General features: G+C 35.3%; 1 protein-coding gene across 1 annotated transcript in view; it reads right to left on the bottom strand.

Annotated features, from left to right (window-relative positions):
* Window positions 1-17,236, bottom strand: part of LOC150098133 (NBAS subunit of NRZ tethering complex-like) — a 1,063,858-nt gene that overhangs the window by 726,393 nt on the left and 320,229 nt on the right. The window contains exon 21 of the mRNA XM_090406267.1: window positions 12,292-12,375. Within this exon, the coding sequence (XP_090262393.1) occupies window positions 12,292-12,375 (84 nt within the window). The remainder of the gene's footprint in view (window positions 1-12,291; window positions 12,376-17,236) is intronic.

Below are 17,236 nucleotides of genomic sequence, written 5' to 3'. Positions count from 1 at the left end.
GAAATGTTTTACATGTTCCACAGGTTCTCCATTCACAATACAGTTGACATTTTCAATGATTCTGCCTATTTTCATTGTCTTTGTATTGCTGACCTTCACACCATATCTATTACAAAAGTTATTCAATTTAGTCAGAGAAGCTTGCAGACTTGTAGCAGATTTATTTAGGATTATAATATCATCTGCATAAAGCAAAGATTTGACATTAACATCTCCAATTTTGATATCATGTTTAATACCACTTTCCTTCATAATGTGATCCATATAGATAATGAATTTCAGAGGGGATAATGTGAATCCTTGTCTCACACCAGATTTAACATTAAACCATCTTCCTGCTACTTCCTTCAATTCTAACTGCTGACTTACAACTCAAATAAAGACTAAGTATTGCTTGATATAATGCCCCATTGACACCATAAAATTGTAGCGTACTGAATAGCTTCTCTTTTGGCACCTTATCATATGCTTTTTCCAAATCGACAAAACTTAAATACAGACTTTGTTATATTCCCATGCTTTCTCCATTATTTGTCGTAAAGCGAAGATCTGATTCTTAAACCCTCTATTTGGCCTGAATCCAGCTTGTTCTTCACCAAGCTTTTCTTCCACAATTCTTCTCAACCATTTCTCAAGTATACTTGCATAGATCTTGAATAATCGGGAATCCGTCCCTCTGTCCAGGCTTTCTGAACTATGCAGTATAGCCACTGTAAGACTCTTATACCACCATACTTCAGCATTTCTGGTCGAATATCATCTACTCTTGCTGCCTTTCCACATTTCAAGCCTTTGATGGCTTTTTCTACATCAAATATGGATATGTATTCCTGACTGCATGCCTGGTCAGTGTTTTTTACCACTGTGCTGTTATTACTGCTCATTTCATTTAACAGTTTTTCAAAGTAATTACTCCATACTTCAGGGATATCTTTTTCTTCCATTTTCAAGTCAACTTTATCATCTCTAACTCCTTTTACAATACTCTTTCCTCCATTCCTAAACTTCTTCAACAATCTCCAGAATATTTTGCCACCTTCTTGGTATTTATTTTCTATATTCTTGCCAAAGTCCTCCCATGACTTTGGTTTAGCTAGTTTTACACACTGTTTAGCTTTCTTACATTTGTCTCTGTATTCTGTAAGAATAAAAGCTGACTTATTTCCCAGGAACTTTTGATATGCTTTCTTCTTTTCCTTCACTGCCTCTTCAACTTCCTGTGTCCACCATGGAGTTCTAATTTTTCTATCCTTGCAGACAACTTCACCACATGCCTCTCTAGCTGAATCAATCAGGGCTTTTTTTCAAGGCTTGCCATTGAATCTCCAAGATCTGATTCCTCTTCTCAAACTCTTTCATTTTTTCCTCAATAATCGTTGTGTATTTTAGTCTACAGTTCACATCTGAGAGCTGCTCAACTTTTGTTTTAAAAGTTTCTTATGTGTTATTCTTTTCAATATGAAATTCAATTTTATCCTGCTCAAGACTAAATAGTGATCACTTCCAATTTCAAATCCTCTGTACACTCTGGTGTCCTGCACCAGGGAGAAAACATCACCATCAACAATAACATATTCAATGAGACTTTTCTTATTCCTTGCCTCTTCTCTCCATGTGAATTTGTGCACATTTTTATGTTGGAACATGGTGTTAGTGAAAAACAGTCCATGTCCTGAGCAGAAATGCAACAGATATTTGCCATTATTAGCTTTGCTCTTTTCTCCAAATTTTCCCAAAATATTTTTATATGTCTCACAATCGTTTCCTACTCTGCTGTTTAAATTCCCAACAAGGACCAACTTTCCTTCTTCATGTGTCAGTTGCTTTTTCTAAAGCCTCAAAAAATTCCTCCACTTCTACCTTAGTAGAACCTTCTGTGGGACCATAGGCACAAATAAGTCTCATTGTCCAGTTCCCCATTTTCATATTTGCCCACATTAGTCTACTTGAGACTGACTGCCATTCAAGAAGATTAGCCTCATATTTTGTGTTGAATACTATGACTACTCCTTTTCCTTGATTGTCATTGTCTGAATATAACATTTTATATTTATTGCTCAGAAAGATCTCACCAGTTTTTATCTTTTTTGTTTCAGTCACCCCATTATGTCGATCTGGTACTTATTTAATTCCTCAGCTAGCTCAATTTCTTTGGCATTCAGGCTTCTTATGTTGATAGTACCGATCTTTAACTCTGGTGATGTTGAGTTAGGGTGTGTTTTCAGATTTGTTCTAGTAGCTGACTTTTCGCTGTTTGCTCTAGTTCCCTGGCAAAAACAACGGGGGCCTTGTTTAACTGAGCGACGCCCCAGCCAGCATGAAATTTTGTTAATGTTGTACCATCATTTTTTATTTTGGTTTAACCAATAAGAATACAATTTGGTCGGCTAAATCCCAAATTGCCAGCCCATCCTCGTTCGTTCAGTGTCCAAGTAGATATCCAACAGGGTGCACCACGAGAAGGTGAGGATTGGACATTAGGTCAGAAGCCCTGGTCGGCTCTCTGCATTCCTTTTAAAGGTTATGTGGAAGTCTCCTCTCAGTTATACAGTTTTGACCCTTAAGCACCCCATTTTTGATGAAATCAAAAAAATGTTGTTGGAAAAAAAAATAATGAAAATTTTTCATTAATTTCATTACATAGATTTTGTATTTCTTTTGCAACTGATTCTCCCCCATATTTTAGCATCTCGCCTATTATGTTGTCATTTCCAGGACTCTTGTTGTTCTTGAGATGTTCCTTATTCACCTCCTCTTCCAAGATGTCATTTTCAAAGATCTCAGCTGATGAAGAGATTGCTTTTAGTTCTTTGATTACTTCTGTTCCAGTATCATTTAGTTGATTTTTATACAGTTCGCTGCAATATCTTGTCCATCTGTGTATGATTTCTGTCTTGTCCATCAATACTTTACCATTTTCATCTTTGACTGCTACTGATCTTGTTTGCCACTTTCTATTGACATTTCTTATAAGTTTGTAGACCTCTGTAGTTTAATGTTCTCCATAGTACTGTTCAATGTCTTTTCACTGGTCCTCCAACCATTTGGCTTTATCAGACCTTCCTGCTTTCCATACTTCATTGCATTTTTGACAGTATAACTCATCTGCTGCCTCTGAATTATCTCTTTTAAGTTTCAGTTCTCTTTTTTCTTGTAAAAATTTTAGGGTTTTGTGGATTATCCATTTCTTGTTGATCTTTTCTCTTTCAGGAATTACTTCCTCTACTGCTTTTTTTAGCACCGTAGTCAGTCGTTCTGCTCTTGTATTTATATTTTGTTTTTCACTTGGGGTCTTAAGCTTAGTTTATAACATGTTCTGATATGCTGTTCTTAGCCTGTCTTCATTTAGTTTTTAGTTTTGAGATGTCTCTAACTTTTTGGAACTTTCCTTTGTACTTCTGTTTCAGTTTTAGTCTTATATTCGCAATCACTAAGCTGTAGTCCGAATCAATATCAGCTCCTTGGAATGATCTGCACTGTTGAACTGAGGTTCTCCATTTCTGGTCTATTAATATCAGGTCGATCATATTCCTGTGTTTGCCATCAAAGGAGCGCCACGTCCATTTACAACAATCTTTTTGTTGGAATTTGGTATTGAAAATCATTATGTTGTTATCCGTGACAAATTCCAGATGCATTTCTCCACGTTCGTATCTTTCTCCATATCCAAATTTTCCCCTAACTTCCATAACCTTTTTCCATCCTGTGTTATTTTTGCCAATCTTGCATTCCAGTCTCCTCGAGTACATCCTGCTTCGGCACCTCATCAATTACTGGTCGTAGATCCCTGTAAAAACTCTCGATGTTTTCATCTGCACTCTCTGCAGTGGGCACATATATTTGAATGGTTGTGATATTAAATGGTCGGGCATTGAATCTTGCAACCATTATTCTTTCACTAACTGGTTTGTATCCTATCACTGCCTGACCGGCCTCGTTACTTAGCAGGAAACCTATTCCTTGTTCATGCTTACTTTCATTTCCTGATCAGAGAACTCTTCCACCATTTGATTCTCCTGACAATGTCCATCTCATTTCTGAAATACCCAATATATCATATCTGTATTTCTTCATTTCTTCTTAAAGCAACTGCAATTTTCCAGCTGGCCAGAGTGTACGGACTTTCCATGTGCCAACTGATATTCCATCATTTATAGGCCTAAGTTTAATTTTTTTGTCTTTGTTTTTGGTACTTGCCTTAAAAGGAACTGAACATACTAAAGACACAGGTACGAATAGTAATTTCTTGTATGATTGTCTGCAAGGAAATTTCTGCTGTTTCCACTTGGAGAATTTCCATTAATCAAAACACATGATTAATGGAAGACTTGTTTTGACTTTCCAAAATAAGATCTGCCAAGTTTTCTGCTGCATGTGTGATCCTCTGACTGAAGTAAGTTATCTTCTGCCTTTTTGAATTTAATGTCAATAAAGATTTGACCCAATGTTTTAAGGTTATAAATGTGTATATGAGTGAGGAAGGGTCACTAATTGTTTAATATACAATTTTATTCTAAATCCTATGTGTGCATATATATACACAAGATGTGGCAATTTAATTCCAGGAATGCACTGTAAAAAAAAAAATCTATATTCGAAACTATACATTAGTGGCTACTGTCGTCTTCGAAGAAGTCCTCTTGTGCATTTATACACTGGTTTAGACGGTGTTCCCATTTATGGAATCAGGCCTGGAAATCTTTTTCTGGAATACTCTTGAGTTCCTTTATCACATTATGCTGGATATTAGCCATGTCAGAAAATCTTCATCCTTTTAGTGCAGTCTTTAATTTTAGAAACAGCCAAAAATCACAGGGAGCTAAGTCAAGTGAATAAGCAGGATGACCTAATTCGGCAATCGATTTTTTTGGCCAGAAACTCTCTCAGAATGAGCGCACTATGGCTTGGTACACTGTCATGATGGATGGTCCACTTGTCAGGCCACAATTCAGGTCTTTTTTTCCAAACAGAATCTGGTAATCTTTTCAGCACCTCTAAATAACATTGTTGGATGACCGTTTGAGTCTGTTCAATGAATTCATAGTGGACTATCCTCTTGTGATCAAAAACACACCCGCATGGTCTTGAACTGCAAATGCGACATGCTTGCTTTTTTCGGACATGGCAAACTCAAGTTTTTCCACTGCATGCGCTGGCATTTTGTTTTGGGGTCATACTGGAAGCACCAGGTTTTGTCATCCGTAATTATTCTCAGAAACGTATGCTTATTTGCAGAAAGATCAGTCACAACTTGAACCCACTGCTGCTTCTGTTCATCCGTCAAGATCTGAGGCACATCTGCAGAAATCTTTCACACACCCAATTCTTCAGTTAAAATTACCCTGACTGTTTCTCAATTCTTTTGCAAGTCATCAGCCATTAATTGCACACTTAATCATCTGCAGGCCATATCAAATCTCGCGCACTGTTCACATTTCCATCCATCTTTTCTTGTTTTTCGGTGCCTACTTCTGGGGTTGTTGTTCATTCTTGTCCACCTTTGAATCTCTTATGCCACTCAAAGCACTTGACTTTTTCAGAGCATTCGCACCCATATGCCACTTTCAACAGCTCCAACATTTCAGTAACAGTTTTGTCAATTTTCACACAAAAGTTGATGTTAACAAGCTACTCCAAAGTTTTCTCGATCACACATTTTTATGCCAAAGTTTACATACAGATCTCTATTGTTTTTGCAATAGCCAACTAGCAAACGGCTCTATCAGCTTGAGGTTTACACAAGCATTACTTGAAAGATGTACAAACATGATAACTCATGTGACTCCAACAAAATCACCACATGGGGAGCATTACGCAGCCATTCTGGGAGTTAAATTGTCATACCTCGTATATATATATAAGAAAGTTTTTAAATATGCAGCATAGTGAAATACCAAATATATAGGTATGGGGATAGAAGTGTAAAATCAGGAGAAAAGAATAGATGGCTTCATCCATAACAGGATTATTCAAGAATATTAAAAACAACTGACACAAGTCATTAAGATTTGAATATAAACATTTTTATACATTAGTGCAGCCATGATCTGAATATACATTTATTTAACACTGTTGCAGCTGGCAGACTCTGAATATTAAACACTATATTTACAACTGGTGCAAGTGACAGATTTTTGGAGTCAATGTGGTATAATATGATTAATAAAGTGTATGTGCCCATGTGTGTACACATATACACACTGGTTTTCTTTACATGATCATTTTAAAATTTTGTGTTTGGTCTAGATAACTGATATGGCTACTTCCAGTGGTGATTCTGCAGCTTGCCTGCAAAATGAAAAATGATCAACTTTGTGCATGCTATACAGAAGTTTAGTGAAGGTAATTCTGAAAATGTTGGCACTTCCTTTAGCTGATACTATCAAAAACATATGAAGATAGTCCAATTAGCAACTACTCATAACAATGAAACCAAAATTATAGTGGAAGGCAAACTATTACTGTACAGTTTGCACCTGAGAAGCACCTATTCTATTTTTAAGAAACTTTTGTTAAATAAATATTCCAGAAAGTAAGATTTAGGAGACTCTCCCTATGAAAATCATGCTTGCATTCAGAATCTTAAAGAAATTATCTCAGTACTCTGACAGACTGACTAGTTGTCCATACAGTTCTAAGGCAGATATAAAGGATACAGATTTTGTTGACAATTAACAGAATCTGTCTGGGAATGTTTTAATTCTCCAAGGGAGAATTTTTTAAGCAAGACAGTTGTTAAAAATTTACCAGCATGTCCCTGCCTTTATTGTATGTTCAATACTATTTTGAGACATTTAACTTCTATGTTAACGATACTGGGATGACTTTAACTGGAGATCTGCAACAGTTTGCAGATGATGCAAAGTTGAAAAGAATGAAAAGAAAGAGTCAGCGTTAGGCTGGACATCGCCTGCCTGCAAAGCTGAAATGGGTGACCCCAAACAAATGGCAATTTATTTATTTATTTTTATCATAATCATGTGGAAAGAATTTACAAGAATTTTTTGTAAATTTGTAACTGTAACTTTGTAACTTTTTCTAACTGTATTGAACATACTATTTTCTAACAAAATAGTATGTTCAATACTATTTTGAGACATTTAACTTCTATGTTAACGATACTGGGATGAGTTTAACTGGCGATCTGCAACAGTTTGCAGATGATGCAAAGTTGAAAAGAAAGAGCCGGCGTTAGGCTGGACATCGCCTGCCTGCAAAGCTGAAATGGGCGCCCCAAACAAATGGTAATTTATTTATTTATTTTTATCATAATCATGTGGAAAGAATTTACAAGAATTTTTTGTAAATTTGTAACTGTAACTTAGTAACTTTTTCTAACCGTAAATTTGCAGCAATTATATTGATTTACCTAATTATTATTACTTAATTCATTTACAAAAATTTAAAGAAAGAATGAAACCTCATACTAACACTTCGAAATGGCGCCCACCTTGTAGTGGCGCCCGCCTATAATGCAGGCCTTGCAGGCCTGCTTCTGCCTGTCCTGATGAGGAGTCAAGCAGATGTTGTGGCCTTACAGAACTTGAACAGATCATATGAGTGGGCAAGTGAGTTGCAAAGTATAAGGAGTTTGAAATTTAGTAGGCAACAACTGGTTGCAAAGTATATAGTTGGGGGGAATTTTGAAGCAAGTGGAGGAGACTGGGATCTGGGTGTGGTAAACAAGTAGCTGAAATTTAGTGATCAACACTGCACAAGTTGCGACGTCATCACATTGGATTATGGAAATGAAGTGGAGGAGCTTAATAGGAAGAAATCAAGATGTTATAATATATCACTTTATAAGGCAGTGATCAGGCCTCATATGGATTATGGTGAACATATTTGGTCACCTGATTTTCATGGTGATGAGGATACATTAGGTGGTAAATGGTCTGTGAAATAAGGAGTATAAAGACCAATTTAGGAAATATAATTTGCAAAACCTTGTGAACAGAAGGAGAGAGGATATAATTGAGACATAAATTGGCAAGAGGTTGTTACCAGGTTAATGCAGAAGCAATTTTGCACAGAATGAGAGAAGTAGGTAGAACATGAGGCCATACTTATAAACTGTACAAGAATGGTGTGAGAAGCAGGTTCTTTGGATGGAGAGGAATTTGCAAGTGGAATGCATTCCCTGGCAGTTTGGTGAATGCAGATATGTTGAAGGCAAACACAGTTTGATGATCTTTATGTGTAACAATGTGCATCTCCTACAATGAGTCATTTGACTCCATGGAAGTCTGATGTTAATAATAACAAGTTCATGTGCCTCTCATGTGTGTGTGTGGGGGGGGGGGGGAGTCAATGAGATATTTAGCTAAATACATTAAATTCAGTGTTCATTATAATCAGCTGATATTTAAAATTTTAAAGTACTAAGTAAACATCTGATATATTATAGCCATTTCTTTAAATTGGATGACATCCTTATAAAAGTTACAAGCAAAAATATACACACTATGAACATAAGTATATCCATGTTGGATCATACTTCCTTGTTTTTGATCCGTCATCTTGTTTAAACTCTGTTCTTAAACAAGTAATAAGTTGTTGGTTGATTATTAATTTAAATATAGAGAAATTTATATTTTTAGACTGCGCCACTCTATATTTAGATTAGTCTAATGAAATGTAGTGAAACCAAACATCAACTAATTCTATATCAATATTATTTCTTATGTAGACCGAGTTTATCTCTTATTTTTGAAGCTCCCGCTAGGTCCGATAATTTCATGAACGGTGCAGTAAAGGAGATTCAGGCAAACACAATTTTAAAATCATCAAAACAAAACATTTAATTCTGGGTTATATATTATACATATAAACTCAATTCTGAGAACAAGATAATATAATGTCTTAGCTTAACTGGTCACAACATCTTACAGATTCAGTCTATGGGCATTCTGCTATCAGACTTATAGCTTTCACAATATTAAAATAACTTTTAATAGAGTTCAATATCACAAAATCTCTTAGTAACAAATTTTACTATTATCACACAGTCAGTAAAGTCTCAATACATTAATGGTGGCAACAACTGCTTCATGAGTATACACTTTCATACTTCATACTCCGGCTGATTTCAGCAAAAAACGTTATAGTTAATGTGGGGAATAACAGGAGGAATTACACATATATCTCTGCACTGAAGTAACATAAAATTGGACAGTTCTTACCAGATAAATCCTTTGCTTATCAATTTCACTATGGGCACACTTTATAACTATATTTACTTAGCACACTATGGCAACACTATTTAGAATAAATCTTCTCAATGATAACTGAACTATTAATGGTCGCACTTCACGTGTATAGACGTACTTGCATAAAGGAAAATGCTCATTCCTTCTTTAACACTATTTGACCAATTCAGCTCTCTGTTAAAGTTCCATGAAACTAATGAAACACATAGTAATTCTTTAACTTCTAGAATTATTCTCAGTTGTCTATTACTTTCCCGGTCCTTAAATAGTCCAATTACAGCACTAAAGTTCTAGACACAGCAATCCTTTGCATTCACTTTGCTGCCTCTAGTATTCTCCTCGTCTGTCAGTCTATACTCGATGCTCTCGTGTCTCACAATGGTCAGTCCTGAAAAAGAGAAGAACCAACTTGCATCCCGATCCTTCGTAATCTAATTACAGCACTTAATTCCTAATACTACAGCCTCTTACTTTACTCTGTGCTGCTAAATAGCTATCTCCTCATCTCTGTGCTGCTAAATAGCTATCTCCTCATCTCAGTAATAGGAATTAGGTGCTGTAATCTAATTACAGCACATAATTCCTATTACTACAGCCTCCTACTTTACTCCATGCTGCCCATGAGTGTTCCCTGCTTCCCGCCTCTCTGCACTGTCGTGAGTGCTTCCCCCCTCTTTCTTCACCGCACTATCGTGAATGCTTCTGGTCTACTAATCCCCTGTGTTAGATCCTACTTCTTAATTTATACTTTGGATCCGACATGTTAGTCACTATGATGTTCTTAAACAAAATTATAAGTTGCTAGTTGATTTCTAATTCAATACAGAGAAAATTTATATTTATAGACTGCACCACTCTATATCTGAATTAGTTCAAGAATTGAAGAAAAACCAACTCACAACTATCCTCTTTTATATGATGTTATTATATATACTGGCCGAGTACATTTAACTTACTTAATTTTCCCGCTTTGGTTCGAATATTTTATGAATGGTGCAGTAAAAGAGATTCAGGCAAAATACAACTTTTCATTAACAAAAACAAACATTTAATTTTAAAATCATAAATTTTACACTTAACTTCAAATCAGTAATTAAGGTATCACAATCACTTCAGCTTCTCCGATAAGTACAATCAAACTCTAACAAGATAAATCTGTTATCTGTATATCACAGTCTTTTCATAGTTCCTTAAGTTCCAAATACAATAAAAATTGCAGTAATACCTCTTCATAAACAGACACTTAATTTTACGCTTCTTTTAATTCTCTGCGATAGTTACTGTTAACATCAGGGAATTCTAAGATGAAACTCACACACTTCTCTGAACAGAAATATTAAAGTTGGAATAATCTTACCGTTAATCTTCTTCCTTCATCAACATACACTTTTTATAACTGTAAACACTTTTAACAATAAACAGCACTCATTAAAATAACTCTTCTAGCATTAACTGAATTAATTTACGGGCACAATACATATAATCAGATGTTCTTGTATGAGGCACTACTGATTACTCTTGAATTAGGGCAATACACAATAATTCTTTAACTTGGGGTTTTATATGTACAGATGTTCATTCCTCCGGCATTCAAATAATTCTTTAGGCACTATAATTCTAAACACCGCTATCATTAAACACAATCCTGTTGCCTCTATTTATTCTCTAGTTACTTCTTACTATGCTTCACGTGTCAGTGTGTCCTTGAAAGGTCAGCCCTGAAAATAAATCTCAACTAAAATATCGCTAGTCATTCAGTAGTCACTCAGCTATCTTCCATTGCTTTATTTGTTATTCAGAAACTTATTAGCTAACTGCTTCTCAACTTGTAGACTTTATTTAGTTGCTTGAGTGACTCGCCGACTCGCTATTATCGCACTGTGATTGCCGAATGCCCGATTCCAACCTAATGCCAATCCTTCTCTCTCTAATAAAAAAATCTCTAATGCTCTAATCTCCTAATTAATTAATAATTCCAGCATTCGTTGCTTATATATCTGTTTTTCCCCGCCTAAATTCTTCTCGTGATCTCTTTAACTCATTCCTTTTCAGTAAACTTTCAGCTTTCTCCCCACGTTCTGTTCCAAAAACGTGCTCATTCACTTACATACGTTTCCATGACAACAAAACAAAATATAATAAAATTGAGCTATTACATAACGTTAAACTTTACAAACAGGAATAAACAGAGAATATTAACATTTCAAATAATGCGCAGTTAAATTATCAAATACAAGTTCTTATAATATTAACATAGTAATAAATAAAATAGCTTAATAATATTTAAAAGTCTTTTCATTATTAATATATCTTTGAATAAATAAGTAAATATTAGATAAAATTAAAGGTAGTTATATGAATATTAATTTGTAAAATAAGTTGTTTACATTAAATAATATTTACAAGTCTAGCCTTTGTGATGGAAGATCATGTTGGATTCTGAAGTGAATAATATTTACTCTAATCTCTACATAATCAGAATCCAACACCTGTATACTCTCGCTTTTTGCTTATATACCTTCACTTTCTTTTGCACCAAAACTTGTTCTCACAGTCTAGCTCATATCAATTCCATCTCCCTTTGAATACCATATCTCGCGATCCATGCACGCGCTAGCTATTTCTGGCTCGTCTCCATAGTAACAAACAAAATATAATAAAAACAGAAATATTGCATAACATTATACCTTTACATACTGGTAGTGATAAATAAAAATGAAAATATTATAATTCACATAAGGCATATTAAACATATATATACAATTCCTCATAATATTAAATTAGGAATAAAGTAATAAAATAAATGCCATTTACTACAGAGTCCTTTCATTATTATGACATATCCTAAAATTATATAATAACTGACAAAATACAGATCAATTATATGAGTAATACAGTTTAAGCAAGAGACAAACAATAAACAATATTTATAAGTCTTGCTTATGTTATGGAAGATCATGTTGGATTCTGAAAGAAATACCAATAACTTTAATTTCTCTTCATTCAGAATCCAACATCCAAACACAGAAGTAAAAGTCTATTCAATATGAATCTACTTTGATTTAAAAATGAATTACTGTACTTGTTATACTTCAGTTCACACCAGTCCTCGTCCCTTGTTTGAATTTCATCCCAATCATATACTTCTGGATCACAAGACTCAAACCTATGAAAATAAAAATATACAATCATTTTCAGAAAAGTAACTTCTTTTAATACCAATAATGTCATCACAATTCAAGTTCTTCATGTTATTTATTCATATCTTTGTCTCTCCACTACTTAAATTGAAATCTGGGACATGATGGTGATTTAATGGAAGAACACACTGAGGATTAAGGAACCACCAATGTTCAATCAATATTTTGCTACTTCATTCAAGAAGTTACTGTTAGTTATAATAAAATGTTCTACAAATTATAGTAGTCTCTGACTGTGAAGAAACAGGATACTAGTCATCGCTGGTCTGCCTCAGCATCTTTACTAGTAGTAATTGTTGGACTAGCTGAGTGCTGCTAGGGAATGACAATACTACTTTCTAGATTTCTGGCAACTTCCAATTTTTGGCACCTATTCCAAACAAAATGCCTATTTGTGTTAGCTACATTAATGCATTTCTCAGTGCTGTTGCTGATTCAATGAACAGTCACTAGCTTTTGAATCTATTTTTGTATAATAATGTGGTATTCTTGATACTCTGGGAGAAAAAAGGGGGTATGCTACTGCTTGATCTCAGTAGCGCCCAACTAGCCCAACAACCAAGGCAAATAACAAGGTATATCTAGAGGGAAGACTAATCAGGTAAGTAGTTTAGACTCCTCAACGCTTAGAAGCTGTAACATATTAACATCACAGTGTACACAGTGCTTTGTTTTAAATAATAGCATCATTCCAATCCCTATGTAACATATTAACACCACAGTGTACAGAGTGCTTTGTTTTAAATAATAGCATCATTCCAATCCCTATGGATATTGATGTAACCTCTCTGACATATTCGATGTCATTGTCTTCCAGTAATGACTTCCACCATGATACTTAATAACAGCGGAACATCCAGTCATGCTTGGAAATCTCTAAGTATTTGATGAAATATGACACATTTTTTTCCCTAGGTAAGTAAAGTAGGTAAGCATGACTGGGATTTTTTTTTTTTAAATTACAAATAATAAAATAAATAGGAGGGGTGCTTAAGGGTCAAAGCTGTATAACTGAGAGGAGACATCCACATAGCCTTTAAAGGAATGCGGAGAACCGACTAGGGCTTCTGACCTAATGTCCAATCCTCACCTTCTCATGGTGCACCCTGTTGGATATCTACTTTGATACTGAACGAACGAGGATGGGCTGGCAATTTGGGATTTAGCCGACTAAATTGTATTCTTATTGGTTAAACCAAATTAAAAAATGATGGTACAACATGACAAAATTTCATGCCGGCTGGGGCGTCGCCCGGTTAAACAAGACCCCCGTTGTTTTCACCAGGGAACCAGGGCAAACAGCGAAAAGTCAGCTACTGGAACAAATCTGAAAACAAACCCCCAACTCAACATCACCAGAGTTAAAGATCGGTACTATCAACATAAGAAGCCTAAATGGCAAAGAAATGGAGCTAGCTGAGGAATTAGATAAGTACCAGATTGACATAATCGGGGTGACTAAAACAAAAAAGACCAAAACTGGTGAGATCTTTCTGAGCAATAAATACAAAATGTTATATTCAGGCAATGACAATCAAGGAAAAGAAGGAGTAGCCATAGTATTCAACACAAAATATGAGGCTAATCTTCTTGAATGGCAGTCAGTCTCAAGTAGAGTAATGTGGACAAATATGAGAATGGGGAACTGGACAATGAGACTTATTTGTGCCCATGGTCCCACAGAAGGTTCTACTAAGGTAGAAGTGGAGGAATTTTTTGACGCTTTAGAAAAAGCAACTGACACAATGAAAAAGGAAAAGTCGGTCCTTGTTGGGGATCTAAATAGCAGAGTAGGAAATGATTGTGAGACATATAAAAATATTTTGGGAAAATTTGGAGAAAAGAGCAAAGCTAATAATAATGGCAAATATCTGTTGGATTTCTGCTCAGGACATGGACTGGTTATTACTAACACAATGTTCCAACATAAAAATGTGCATAAATTCACATGGAGAGAAGAGGCTAGGAATAAGAAAAGTCTCATTGACTATGTTATTGTTGATAGTGATGTTTTCTCCCTGGTGCAGGACACCAGAGTGTACAGAGGATTTGAAATTGGAAGTGATCACTATTTAGTCTTGAGCAGGATAAAATTGAATTTCATATTAAAAAGAATAACATGTAAGAAAGTTTTAAAGCGAATAAAAGTTGAGCAGCTCTCAGATGTGAACTGTAGACTAAAATACAGAAAGATTATTGAAAAGAAAATGAAAGAGTTTGAGAACAGGAATCAAACCTTGGAGATTCAGTGGCAAACTCTGAAGAAAACATTGATTGATTCTGCCAGAGAGGCATGTGGTGAGGTTGTGTGCAAGGATAAAAAAAATCAGAACTCCTTGGTTGACACAGGAAGTTAAAGAGGCAGTGAAGGCAAAGAAGAAAGCATATCAAAAGTTCCTGGCAAATAAGTCAGCTTGTGCTTTTAGAGAATACAGAGACAAATGTAAGAAAGCTAAACAGTGTGTAAAACTAGCTAAACAAAAGTCATGGGAGGACTTTGGCAAGAATATAGAAAATAAATATCAAGAAGGTGGCAAAATATTCTGGAGGTTGTTGAAGAAGCTTAGGAATGGAGGAAAGAGTGCTGTAAAAGGAGTTAGAGATGATAAAGGTGACATGAAAACAGGAGAAAAAGATATCCTTGAAGTATGGAGTAATTACTTTGAAAAACTGCTAAATGAAACAAGCAGTGATGACAGCACAGTGGTAAAAAACACTGACCAGGCATGCAGTCAGGAATACATATCCATACTTGAAGTAGAAAAAGCCATCAAAGGCTTGAAATGTGGAAAGGCAGCAGGAATGCTGAACTATGGTGGTATAAAAGTCTTACAGTGGCTGCACTGCATAGTTCAGAAAGCCTGGACTGAGGGACGAATTCCCGATGATTGGAGTAGAGCTCTCATAGTACCCATATATAAAAAGGGAAATAAAACTGAATGTGAGAATTACAGTGGTATTTCCCTACTGAGTGTTCCTGGTAAGATCTATGCAAGTATACTTGAGAAACGGTTGAGAAGAATTGTGGAAGAAAAGCTTGGTGAAGAACAAGCTGGATTAAGGCCAAATAGAGGCTGTCAGGATCAGATCTTCACTTTACGACAAATAGTCGAGAAAGCATGGGAATATAACAAAGATCTGTATTTAAGTTTTGTCGATTTGGAAAAGGCATATGACAAGGTGCCATGAGAGAAGCTATTCAATATGCTGCAGTTATATGGTGTCAATGGACCATTATATCAAGCAATACTTAGTCTTTATTTGAGTTGTAAGTCAGCAGTTAGAATTGAAGGAAGTACAGGAAGATGGTTTAATGTTAAATCTGGTGTGAGACAAGGATGTACATTATCTCCTCTGTTATTCATTATCTATGTGGATCACATTATGAAGGAAAATGGTATTAAACCTGATATCAAAATTGGAGATGTTAATGTCAGCTCTATGCTTTATGCGGATGATGTTATACTTCTAAATAAATCTGCTACAAGTCTGCAAGATTCTCTGACTAAATTGAATAGCTGTTGTAATAGATATGGTATGAAGGTTAGCAAGAAAAAGACAAAGACAATGACAATAGGCAGAATTATTGAAAATGTCAACTGTGTTGTGAATGGAGAACCTGTGGAACAAGTAAAACATTTCAGCTATTTAGGCATGATTTTTAGTGAAGATGGTAAATTAAATATAGAAATAGACAACAGAATCAGCAAAGCTGGTATGTTGGGAAGTCAATTGAATAAATTCATATGGAATAAGAGAGAAATTAATCGGAACACTAAATTAGGTGTATACAAGACAGTGTTCAAACGAGTTTTAACTTATGGATCTGAGAGCTGGGTCAGAAGTAAAACACTTGACCAAAGACTAGAGATCGTAGATATGAGAGTCCTGAGAAAGATTAGAGGCGTGAACAGATGGCATCAATGGCAATATCATATTAAAAATGAGGATATTAGGAAAGAATTTGACATTGTCAGCATCCAGGAATGCGTTAGCAGAGCTAATCTCAGGTGGTATGGTTACTTAAATAGAATGGGAGAGGAAAGATTAACAAAACAAGTGTTCTCTGCCAGGTTGGCAGGAAAACAACCGAGAGGAAAGCCAAGATATAGGTGGATTGATACGGTACAAAGTGCCTTAGACGATAGAAATATAAGATGTGATAATGTTGGAGTCTTGACAAGTAACAGACTGATTTGGAGGAAAATTGTAGATAAGAAGTTAGTAATGATGTAAATTTTTCATGTAGTACTGTCATATCCTGTACACCCCTTGAGGGTACATGGCAGGAATTTGATGATGATGATGATGATGATGAAAATAAATAGGAATGGGTCAGTAGGTGATAGAGTCCTGGTTATTGTCCACTGATTCATTACTCTATATTAAATACAAAATAAAGGTCAATCAATTGCTTTTTTTTTAGAAAACCAATTATATAATTTTAGTCTCATAACTGAAAGTTTAACTACTACCACACAATTGCACACACAAATGCTAAATCAAATCATTATTAAAGAAGGATTTATACCAAGTGTCCTCTCTCAAACCAATTACTAAAGAGATGAGTGACGTCTCTTTTCCAATTACTCCAAGTGGTGCCATTGCAAAAGGATACAATCCATCTCGATCCCCATTATTGCCTAACCTATCACCATAAACACCTTCCCCATCTGCTTCTCTCCCTCTCAACCTCTTCTCAAAAGTTCTTTCCATTCATATGTAGCCCACCTTGCTGTTCAGTGCACCCAAATTTCACGAGTCAGTCAGCATCATGAAACTTTTAATCCAAAATAAGACATCTCCTTGTCTTCTTATTCTCTATTA

Source organism: Typopeltis vanoorti, chromosome 16 (genome assembly GCF_054136105.1).
Source record: "Typopeltis vanoorti isolate ZY-2024b chromosome 16, IOZ_Tvanoo_1.0, whole genome shotgun sequence".
Taxonomy (NCBI): Eukaryota; Metazoa; Arthropoda; class Arachnida; order Uropygi; family Thelyphonidae; genus Typopeltis; species Typopeltis vanoorti.
The sequence above is the reverse complement of the archived record's forward strand: the minus strand, read 5'-3'. Positions and strand labels throughout refer to the sequence as shown.